This window comes from Mobula hypostoma, chromosome 5 (genome assembly GCF_963921235.1).
Source record: "Mobula hypostoma chromosome 5, sMobHyp1.1, whole genome shotgun sequence".
NCBI classification, from domain to species: domain Eukaryota; kingdom Metazoa; phylum Chordata; class Chondrichthyes; order Myliobatiformes; family Myliobatidae; genus Mobula; species Mobula hypostoma.
This window is the reverse complement of record NC_086101.1, coordinates 11,834,416-11,846,557: the sequence shown is the minus strand read 5'-3', so window position 1 is coordinate 11,846,557 and position 12,142 is coordinate 11,834,416. Positions and strand designations below refer to the sequence as shown.

General features: G+C 46.1%; 1 protein-coding gene across 1 annotated transcript in view; it reads right to left on the bottom strand.

Annotated features, from left to right (window-relative positions):
• LOC134346443 (uncharacterized) overlaps positions 1–12,142 on the bottom strand; it is a 45,463-nt gene that overhangs the window by 9,176 nt on the left and 24,145 nt on the right. Inside the window, exons 7-11 of the mRNA XM_063047813.1 lie at positions 3,191–3,616; positions 3,009–3,104; positions 2,687–2,920; positions 645–667; positions 431–546 (exon numbers count right to left, since the gene is read on the bottom strand). Of these exons, the coding sequence (XP_062903883.1) occupies positions 431–546; positions 645–667; positions 2,687–2,920; positions 3,009–3,104; positions 3,191–3,616 (895 nt within the window). The remainder of the gene's footprint in view (positions 1–430; positions 547–644; positions 668–2,686; positions 2,921–3,008; positions 3,105–3,190; positions 3,617–12,142) is intronic.

Sequence of the window (12,142 nt, the reverse complement as noted above, 5' to 3'; positions counted from 1 at the left end):
GGGACGCTGCTTTCCTGCGACAATGCCCCATGCAGGTGTTCTCAATGGTGGGGAAGGCTTTATTGGAGGCGGGCCATATCCACTACTTTTTGTAGGACTTTCTGTTCAAGGGCGTAGGTGGGTCCATACCGGGCAGTGATGCGGCCAGTCAGTATACTGTCCTATCTGTGTGGAATCACGTGGTCTCTGTTACTACGTGGGCCTCTCCCAGGTTTCCTGCCACACCCCAAAGTTGTGCTGATGACTGCTGTGTATTGCCCCTTGATGTCGGTAAGTGACCATAAAATAAGAGAGTTTTGGCATGTGAGAGAGAACAAGCTGCAAGGCTGGGGTGGGGGGGGGAGGGGAGGAAATGCCAGCTGTAATGGTGGTTCAGGTCTACAATCTTGTAATAATTAACACACTTTGTAAAGAAAACTAAAAGTGTTACCTGGTTCAACAGCATCGATTAGCTCTCTCCAAATTTTGTATTGGAAAGGACCACCCAGCTTTTCACTAGACAATGCAGTGTCTACCAATGACAGTGTAACACTCCCAGAAATAACTCTGCAAATGTCAAACAATTAGTTACAAAAATCAGCGTATTTGTTTACTGAGATATTTTATCCAATCATTCAGTACTGTAATAAAAGGACATGACCCACCTTCTATTCTCTCTGATTTCATCCTGAAAGAAAATAAACAAAAACAAAGGGAAATGAACACCAATTGTCTTTGCATGGATAGCAGAATGAAACCATTACAAAGCCGTGATGTTTCTAAATCTGAACAAAAGCAGAAGATGATGGAACATCTCAGCAAGTCAGGCAGCATCCGTGGGAAGAGAAACCGATAACATTTCTAGATGGAGGGATGTTTATCAGACCAAAGAATATTAATTGCTTCCCATTCCACGGATGCTGCCCAACTTGTCATAAGACATCGGAGCAAAATTAGACAGTTCAGCCCATCGAGTCTGCTGTTATTCCATCATGGCTGATTTATTAACCCTCTGAACCCCAATTTTCCTGCCGTCTACATGTAACCTTTGACACCCTTTACCTACCAGGAACTCATCAACTTCTCCCGATGAAGGGACTCGGCCTGAAACGTCAACTGTTGATCTATTCCCATAGATGCTGTCTGACCTGCTGAGTTCCTCTAGTGTTTCTTATAAAAACTTCTCCTTTGAATATTCCCAATGACTTGGACTCCACAGCCGTATGTGGCAAAATGATTCACCTCCCTCTGGCTAAAGATATTCTTCCTATTCTCTGTTCTAAAGGGATGCACTTTCCATTTTTGTTCTGCTTTTAAATGTCTATATGCAAAAATCTAGCTTGCTGAAAAAGACATTAAACAAGGCCAGAAGAATGATAAAACAAGACAAAAATGATTCCAGGAATGAAAAGGTTAACATGTGATTACCATGTTACCAGGATGCTGCCTGGTTTAGAAAGTATGCATTATGATCAGAGATTAAGGGAGCTAGGGCTTTACTCTTTGGAGAGAAGGAGGATGAGAGGAGACATGATAGAGGTGTACAAGATAACAAGAGGAATAGATAGAGTGGATAGCCAGCGCCTTTTCCCCAGGGCACCACTGCTCAATACAAGAGGACATGGCTTTAAGGTAAGGGGTGGGAAGTTCAAGGGGGATATTAGAGGAAGGTTTTTTACTCAGAGAGTGGTTGGTGTGTGGAATGCACTGCCTGAGTCAGTGGTGAAGGCAGATACACTAGTGAAGTTTAAGAGACTACTAGACAGGTATATGGAGGAATCTAAGTTGGAGGCTTATATGGGAGGCAGGGTTTGAGGGTCGGCACAACATTGTGGGCCGAAGGGCCTGTAATGTGCTGTACTATTCTATGTTCTATGTTAACACAAGAGGTTCTGTTGAGTTTTGCAATCCGCACAGGCGGGGTCCGGGGTCGGGGTCTCTCTCTCTCTCTGTATCTTGTTTTACAGCGGTTGGCATCCAGCTTAATGGTGCATTACCGCCACCCTCTGCTCCAGAATGTGCACTAGACATACATTCTAAATCCCTTCACACACACACACACACACACACACACACCTACACTTCACCCTCCCATCTTTGACCATCCTAGTATCCTATTCCTGTTTATTCGTCATATTCTATAAAAAACCCCTGTACCCCTTAAAAACGCTAAAAACACCCGGACTTGTGCTCTCTCACCCATGCCCAGCAACCCTTTTAATGTGAATTCCTGCATCCCCAACTCCCTTAATTTATTTCTCATCATCTCTCTCTGTATCCCATACTTCCTGCAACACAAAACGACATGTTCTACTGACTCCTCTTCCTGACATTCCTCACACAATCCTGTCTGGTGTTTCCCTATCATTTTCAATGTTTTGTTCAGTACACAGTGCCCCAGCCTTAACCTAGTCCACACAATTTCCTCTCTTGTTTCCATTACCTACCCTAGTAACTGCAACACTCTTTTGTATTTGATATAAATGCCTCCCTTTCCCCTCCCTGTCCCATCTTTCTTGCCACATTCGGTTGATTTTTTTCCCAGGTTACACACTTAACCTCTGCTTTGCTGATACTAATGTGCATTTCCAAGGGGTCGGGGTCAAACCCGCTCATTCAGGCAGCAGCGCCACCGTGCGGTTGGAGCCCAGAGACTCCCGATTTCTGCAACCCGCAACTCTTATTTCTGTTGGTTGCAGCCCCTCACCCTCAGAAACTTCACTCCGTCGGTTTCCTTCATCTTCTTCTCCAGCGTCGAGAGCTCCCCCTGAATGGAGTTTAAATACTGTTGGATCTGCTGGAGGTTTTTCTCCATTGCGCCCACAATCCTCTGCTCCTGTCCCTTGAGATCTCCCGTCAAACGATCCTCTTTCTTCCTCAGGCTCTGGTGCATTTTGGCGAACTCGGATGAGACCTGGGACTGCAGAACGCACGACTGTTCCTGCCGGGCCAAAGGCAAACACCATCACCTTCAGGATTAAATGGACAAGACTCTAGTTTAGCGGGACATCACCGCAAGATAAACCTACCCTCACTCCAGAAATCTGCCGCTTCTGCGTCTGTTCCATTTTCACAGCCGACACTTGCTCCTCCGTCAGGTTTTTGAAAGAAGATTTAATCCGATCCTTGGGTATCAGAGACAAACCACAGAATAAAAATATTAAACTATAACAACATAACCGGACGTTACAATTTGTTTCCTTTTTTTTACCATGTAGATTTCAACAGCTTCTTTAATCGGCATGAATCGGTGGTCTCTGTGTTCCCGCGCATCTCGACAGATCAAGCAGATCAGCTTCTTGTCCGTTCCACAGAACAGCTTCAGTTTTTCGTTATGTTCCTGGCAAACAAAAACACTTCCCTGCTCTTGCGGATCCCGCTTCAACATTTTCGCCTTCTGGGCCAGATTTGCCAAGGCCCAGTTCACCCGGAACTTTCGGTCTTGGAACTCCTCTCTACATTCGGGGCAGGAGTTTCTGTTGTCTGTTTCCCAACACTCTGTGATACAGGAGCGGCAGAAGTTGTGCCCGCACTCCAGTGTCACTGGATTGTTGAAGAAGTCCAGGCAGACGGGGCAGCTTAACTCATCGGCGAAGCAGTCCGTCCTAACCGCCATGTTTGCAATCGACCTCTTCCTGATTCAAACTACTTTCACTTTGTAGTCTGTAAGGCGGGGGGCCAATGTGTTCGTGTTAACGATTTCCCCGATCAAGTCTGTTGCAAATAGGCAGTGCGCTATTACAATAAACCAACGAGAAAGTACATTCATAGCCAGAGCCGTCTAGAGGGGCAGAATGAAGTATGCAGAGCAGGTGAATTTCTGTGGAGGGTTAACGGTGGCAGGGAAAAGGGAGTAGTTTGTTGGCCTGTCCTGACTGACGTCCCATTCGGATCAGTCACCCTATCGAAAGGTGGGGCGAGGAAGAAGCTACCAAATAGCCTGACCGGTGGATCACGGGATCCACTGCCGGCGAGCTTTACCGGTGGCCACCCATTTTAATTCGGCTGCCCGTTCCTGTCCCGACATGTCACAATGACGCCGCACGCAGGCTGGAGAGCAGCAACTCACATAACGCCTGGGTCGCCTCCAACCCGCCGGCGTGAACACCGGCTTCTTCAACTTCCGTTCATTTCTCACCCTCCCACTTCTCCCCTTTTCCGTTCCACATTCAAGTGTTTCATATTATCAAAGCACAAATATGTCACCTGATACTACCCCGAGGTTCGGTTTCTTGCGGGCATTCACAGTAAATATAAAGAAACACAAGGGTCAAAGAAAAACCCGCACACAGCAAGACAAACAATGAATGTGCAAAATACAACAAGGTCCGCAAATACACAAATAAAATTATTATTTAAATATTTTAATCATTGAACTTAATATTTTAATACTGTTTTTCTCAGATACTTTAATACTCGCATTGTGAGAGGTTTTGGGACTCTTATTTAAAAATAATTCCGGTTATGAAAGGGTTAACGTATGGGGAGTGTTAAGGGCTCTGGATTTGTACTGCCCGCGAAAAGCAACGGAGGGGCGGGGTGTGGAACACGTCGAATATTGAAAGGCCTGGATGGAGTGAATGAGGAGGGGATGTTTCCTATAGTGGGGGAGTCCAAGGCCAGAAGGCACAGCCTTGAAATGGAGGAGCATCCATTTAGAACGGAGAGGAAGAGGAATTTCTTTAACCAGAGGGTGGTGAATCTGTGGAATTCATCGCTACGGACGCTGTGGAAACCAAGTCACTGTATTAAAAACGGAGTTTGATGGGCTCTTGATGAATCAGGGTATCAAAGGGAGAAGTCAGGAGAATGGGGTTGAGACGGATAATAAATCAGCCATAATGGAAAGGTGAGCAGATTGATGGACCGAATGGCCTAATTCTGCTCCCGTGTGTTATGGTATTATGGTCATATGTAAATAAATAATAAATATTGAGGACACGAGTTGTCGAGTCCTTGAAACGGAGTCAGTCCATAGGCGATGGAATCAGTTCAGTGTTGAGGTGAGTGAAGTTATCCACGCTGGTTCAGGATCCTGATAGTTGAAAGATAATGACTGTTCCTGAACCTGGTGGTGTGGGACCTGAGACTCCTGTACCTCCTTCCTGAAGGTAGCAGCGAGAAGAGCGTGTAACCTGGATGGTGGGGGTTCGAGATGGTTGATGCCGCTTTTTTGGAACAGCACCCTGTGTAGATGTATTCAATGGTGTGCTGACTCCCCTGTTATCCCCTCTCTTCTCCTCACCTTCTGTTGCCCCTCCTCCTTCCCATTCTTCCATGGTCCATCGTCCTCTCCTACTAGATTCCTTCCATTTCAGCCACTTACTTCTTCCACCAATCACCTCTTAGCTTCTCGCTTCAACTCCCACTCCCCTAATCAGACACCTTCCCCTTCAACTGATTTCTCTAACTAATGGTAATTGCCCCCCTTCACTATTCCCCATTCCCATTTCCCTCTCTCCTTACCTGCCCATCATCTCCCCCTTCCCTTTGTTCCATAGCCTTCTGTCCTCTCCTATCAGATTCCCCCTACTCCAGTATCCCTTTCACCAAACGAATTCCCAACTCTTCACCAGCCCCCCCCCCAGGTTTCACCTTGCACTTCTTCCTCCCCTCCCCCAACCTTCACACACTGACTTCTCATCTTCATTCTCCAATCCCGAAGAAGGGTCTTAGCCCGAAATGTCAACTATTTACACTTTTCTGTAGAGTTCCCGGAGTGCCTGGCCTGCTGAGTTCCTCCAGCATTTTGTGTGTGTTGCTTGGATCCCAGCATCTGCGTCCGGTGCTCCCGATGCGGCCTTCTATATATTGGCGAGACCCGACGCACACTGGGAGACCATTTCACTGAACACCTACGCTCTGTCCACCAGAGAAAGCAGGATCTCCCAGTGGCCAGACATTTTAATTCCACATCCCATTCCCATTCTGACATGTCTATCCACGGCCTCCTCTACTGTAAAGATGAAGCCACACTCAGGTTGGAGGAACAACACCTTATATTCCGTCTGGGTAGCCTCCAACCTGATGGCATGAACATCGACTTCTCTAACTTCCATTCATGCCCCACCTCCCCTTCGTACCCCATCCCTTATTAATTAATTAATTATTCCCCCCCTTCCCCCTCTTTCCCTCTCACTATAACTCCTTGCCCATCCTCTGGTTCCTCCACCCTCCCTTTCTTTCTCCCCGGACCTCCTGTCCCATGATCCTCTCATATCCCTTTTGCCAATCACCTGTCCAGCTCTTGGCTCCATCCCTCCCCCTCCTGTCTTCTCCTATCATTTTGGATCTCCCCCTCCCCCTCCAACTTTCAAATCTCTTACTAGCTCTTCCTTCAGTTAGTCCTGACGAAGGGTCTCGGCCCGAAACGTCGACGGTACCTCTTCCTAGAGATGCTGCCTGGCCTGCTGCGTTCACCAGCATTTTTTGTGTGTGTTGCTTGAATTTCCAGCATCTGCAGATTTCCTCGTGTCGGCAGATTTTCTCCTGTTTGTGGTTTCATATATCACCTGCCAGCTAGCACTAACCCCCCCGCCAACTGCACCCCCCACCACCCCCACCCCCAGCTTATTCTGGCTTCACCCCCTCCCCTTCCAGTCCCGGCTGAACTGTTTATTGCTCTCCATAGATTCTGCTTGACCTACTGAACTCTCCAGCATTTTGTGTGTGTTTTTCTCTATTTTAAACCACTTTGTGGTGTGACACTCTACAGCTGCCAGTTCCCTGGCAACAGTCCAACAGTCAAACCGCCAAACATTTGAACGTCAAAGACCAATTTGTCATGTGCACAAGCACTGGTGCGTGAGTGCAGTGGGAAGCTTGCACTGGCATTGCAGGTGCATAGAGTCAGATACGCCGCATTCACAATAAAAACACAAAGCATACACAATGGTTACAAGAAAAAAGACACTGAACTTGAAAAAAAAACAAAATAGACTTTAGTGCAAAATGATCAGAATGGTCTGTCACAGTGTTAGACACAAGATGTACCGCAGATTCTGGAAATCCAGAGCAGTACACACTTGCTCTTGTGTGCACAGTGTTAACCTGTTCTGATGATAAACATTTTGCCAGTTGCTTCGAGAAACGAATGGTTGATGGGAAGTAGCTGTTCTTCAACCTCACAGTGTGAAACCACCTGCTTGATGGTTGCTGCAAGAAGATGGCATGGTCCAGATGGTGGGGATCTTTGACGGTGGACGTTGCCTTCTTCCTGTAGGGAGGGCTGTGCTGTGAGATCTGTGCATGTAAGGGTTTATTTTCCATAAGAACATAAAGTGTTGGAGTGCGATTAAGCCAGTTAGCCGATCAAATCTGCTCTGCCATTCAATCATGACCGATTTTATTTTCCCACCCCCATTCTCCCTCTAACTTTTAACCTCCTCGCCATTCAATGACCGATCAACCCCTGCGTTGAATACAACTGTTACGAGACGCGCGGGCTTGTACTGTGAGTGTTACTTTAAGAGCGCCTGAGTGAGGCGGGACTCCGCTGTCAGTCACAGACTGCGACAGCCTGCTGTGGATAAACAGAGAGAGAGAGAGTGTATGAGAGAGAGAGTGAGAGAGAGAGAGAGAGAGAGAGAGAGAGAGAGAGAGAGAGAGAGAGAGAGAGAGAGAGAGAGAGAGAGAGAGAGAGAGAGAGAGAGACAGACAGACAGAGAGACAGACAGAGACAGAGACAGACAGACTGACTGGAAAAGCTGTTGGAACTTCAGTTTGTTGCTGTCATCGTAAGACTGGGAGTTCCATACTCTCCCTTTGCCCAAAAGGTTGGGTGGATCATCGGCACGTAGTGCACAACGGATGTGAGACTGTCACTTCGTATAATCCATATATGTGGATTTGTTGGAGTATCCTGTGGTACCACTTTTGTTGGTCCTTTACCTGGAATCGGGGTGTTGCAGTAACCACCTGAAGACGATATTCCTGTGACGGTCACCTGGGGATATTTCTAAGTGGATTTTGGAATGACTCAACAGACAAGATCCTCGAAGATTGTTATTTCATTTACCCAGCGTGGAACCTGTGATTCTTCATATCGCCCTCTCTCTACGTACTTCTATGTGGATTACAGATCTCTCCCCTCACTCACTTATTTCGTGGATTACTGAATCTTATTAACTTGCCATTTTAAGACCTTAAGAATTGTTCCTAAACTTGATAGTTTGGGAGCTACATATACACACTAATATATACGCGTAACACTGTTAACTTCTGTTTATTTCGTTTAAGTTACTATATTTTAAGTAGATACTAATAAAGATGGTGGTTTTAACATTAAAACCTGACTCAGTGTATAATCTACTGCTGCTGGTACGTAACACACCCAATGACTTGACATCTGTGGTAATGAAATCAACAGATTCACTACCGTCTGGTTGTAGAAATTCCTCCTCATCTCAGTTCTAAAGGGACATCTCTTCATTCTGAGGCTGTGCCCACTGGTCCTAGACTCTCCCACTAATGGAAGCATCCTCTCCACATCCACTCTATCCAGGTCTTGCAGTATCCGGTTGATTTCAATAAGATCCCCCCTTGCTCCCCCAACCCAAATCCAACCTAGCCCAAGAAATAGTGGATGCATTAGTGATAATTTTTCAAAACTCGTTAGATTCTGGACTAGTTCCTGAGGATTGGAGGGTGGCTAACGTAACCCCATTTTTTAAAAAAGGGAGAGAGAAACTGGGGAATTATAGACCGGTTAGCCTAACGCCGGTGGTGGGGAAACTGCTGGAGTCAGTTATCAAGGATGTGATAACAGCACATTTGGAAAGCAGTGAAATGATCAGACAAAGTCAGCATGGATTTGTGAAAGGAAAATCATGTCTGACGAATCTCATAGAATTTTTTGAGGATGTAACTAGTAGAGTGGATAGGGGAGAACCAGTGGATGTGGTATATTTGGATTTTCAAAAGGCTTTTGACAAGGTCCCACACAGGAGATTAGTGTGCAAACTTAAAGCACACGGTATTGGGGGTAAGGTATTGGTGTGGGTGGAGAATTGGTTAGCAGACAGGAAGCAAAGAGTGGGAATAAACGGGACCTTTTCAGAATGGCAGGCGGTGACTAGTGGGGTACCGCAAGGCTCAGTGCTGGGACCCCAGTTGTTTATAATATATATTAATGACTTGGATGAGGGAATTAAATGCAGCATCTCCAAGTTTGCGGATGACACGAAGCTGGGTGGCAGTGTTAGCTGTGAGGAGGATGCTAAGAGGATGCAGAGTGACTTGGATAGGTTGGGTGAGTGGACAAATTCATGGCAGATGCAATTTAATGTGGATTAATGTGAAATTATCCACTTTGGTGGCAAAAATAGGAAAACAGATTATTATCTGAATGGTGGCCGATTAGGAAAAGGGGAGGTGCAATGAGACCTGGGTGTCATTATACACCAGTCATTGAAAGTGGGCATGCAGGTACAGCAGGCGGTGAAAAAGGCGAATGGTATGCTGGCATTTATAGTGAGAGGATTCGAGTACAGGAGCAGGGGGGTACTACTGCAGTTGTACAAGGCCTTGGTGAGACCACACCTGGAGTATTGTGTGCAGTTTTGGTCCCCTAATCTGAGGAAAGACATCTTTGCCATAGAGGGAGTACAAAGAAGGTTCACCAGATTGATTCCTGGGATGGCAGGTCTTTCATATGAAGAAAGACTGGATGAACTGGGCTTGTACTCGTTGGAATTTAGAAGATTGAGGGGGGATCTGATTGAAACGTATAAGATCCTAAAGGGATTGGACAAGCTAGATGCAGGAAGATTGTTCCCGATGTTGGGGAAGTCCAGAACGAGGGGCCACAGTTTGAGGATAAAGGGGAAGCCTTTTAGGACTGAGATTAGGAAAAACTTCTTCACACAGAGAGTGGTGAATCTGTGGAATTCTCTGCCACAGGAAACTGTTGAGGCCAGTTCATTGGCTATATTTAAGAGGGAGTTAGATATGGCCCTTGTGGCTACGGGGGTCAGGGGGTATGGAGGGAAGGCTGGGGCGGGGTTCTGAGTTGGATGATCAGCCATGATCATAATAAATGGCGGTGCAGGCTCGAAGGGCCGAATGGCCTACTCCTGCACCTATTTTCTATGTTTCTGAACGCCATCGTTCAGTCCCCAACAAAGAACAGATTAATGGCAACAATTCAATCAAGTCACTATTTTATTAATATGATATGGTTGTTACAACAAAACTCTGGCAGATTACTGACTAAGCTAAATTAAACAAAGTGTCATTTTTTGAGGTAATCAACTGTCTTTTAAACTAATCATAGGGTTATAGACTTGTGGAGTGCCAGCCGGAAGCCCTTTCCTTCCATGTGGGTTATTGGGCTCCAGAAAGAGGCTGCTCAAGTTGACAGGCATGTAGTATGCTTGCCTGGATTAGGGGGCATGTGCCGTAAGGAGAGGTGGGACAAATCTGGGTTGTTTTCTTCTGGAGTAGCCGACTAAGGGGAGACCCCATAGAGCAGGGGTTCCTAACCTGGGTCCACGGTTAATGGTATGGGTCCATGGCATGAGAAAAGTTTGGGAACCCATGTCAGTGATTTATAAAATTAGAAGAGGCAGATAGGGTAGTCATCTGGTATCCCCCACCCCCAGGGTTGAAATGTTTAACCAGAGGTGAGAGGGGGTAAGTTTAATAGAGATGTGTGGGGTAAGCTTTTTCACAGAGCGTGGTGGGTGCCTGGAATGCAATGCCAGGAGTGATGGTGGATGAAAACACAAAAGACCTGTTGAAGAGAAATTATTTTTTTTACTTATTGAGATACAAGGCAGAATAGGCCCTTCCGGCCCTTCGAGATGCTCCACCCAGCAATTTCTCCTTTTAAACCCAGCCTGATCACAGGATGGTTCACAATGACCAATTAACCACAAACTGGTAGACCCTTGTGGAAGGAAACCAGAGCACCCTCCTTACAGACAGCAGAGTCACGGGGAGAGAGTACACCCTCCTTACAGACAGCAGAGTCACGGGGAGAGAGTACACCCTCCTTACAGACAGCAGAGTCACGGGGAGAGAGTACACCCTCCTTACAGACAGCAGAGTCGCGGGGAGAGAGTACACCCTCCTTACAGACAGCAGAGTCACGGGGAGAGAGTACACCTGCTTACAGACAGCAGAGTCATGAGGAGAGAGTACACTCTCCTTACAGACAGCGGGGGTGGGAATCGAACCTGGGTCGGCTGTACTGTGAAGCATTGTTCTAACCACTACGCTGCTCTGCTGCTCACGGATCTTCCACAGGTGGATAAATCTCCAGCGAATGGAGGGATATGGACGTTGTGTGGGTTGATGGCATTTAGTTTACATTCCCACCCACCAAGAGTTTTCATGTTTTATAACATTGAAACACAGTGGATATAATTTGGCTTTTTTTTAAACACTGATCAAAAGAAGACTCTTTCATGTCAAAGTGAAAACAGGTCTCTAAAAAGTGATCTAAATTAATTACAAATATAAAACACCAAATAATTGATTGCATAAGGATTTACCCCTTTATCAGTATTTAGTAGATGCACCTTTGGCAGCAATTACAGCCTTGAGTCTGTGTGGATAGGTCGCTATCAGCTTTGCACATCTGGACACTGCAATTTTTCCCCATTGTTCTTTACAAAACTGTTCAAGCTCTGTCAGATTTCATGGGGATCATGAACAGCCCCTTTCAAGTCCAGCCACAAATTCTCAGTTGGATTGAGGTCTGGACTCTGACTTGGCTACTCCAGGACATTAACTTTGTTGTTTTTAAACCATTCCTATGTAGCTTTGGCTTTATGCTTGGGGTCATTGTCTTGCTGGAAAACAAATTTTGTCTGAAGTCACTGTTCTCTTGCAGACTACATCAGGTTTTCCTCCAGGATTTCCCTGTATTTTGCTGCAGTCATTTTACCCTCTACCTTCACAAGCCTTCTAGGGCCTGCTGCAGTGAAACATCCCCGCAGCATGATGCAGTCACCACCATGCTTCACGCTAGGGTGATGTGTTTTTGATTATGTGAAGCGTTATGCTTATGCCAAACAGTGTTTCGTCTGATGGCTAAAAAGCTCAATTTTGGTTTCATCAGACCATAGAACGTTCCAGCTGACTTCGGAGTCTCCCACATGCCTTCTGACAAACTCTAGCCAAGATTTCATGTGTTTTTTTTTCCAACAGTAGCTTTTTC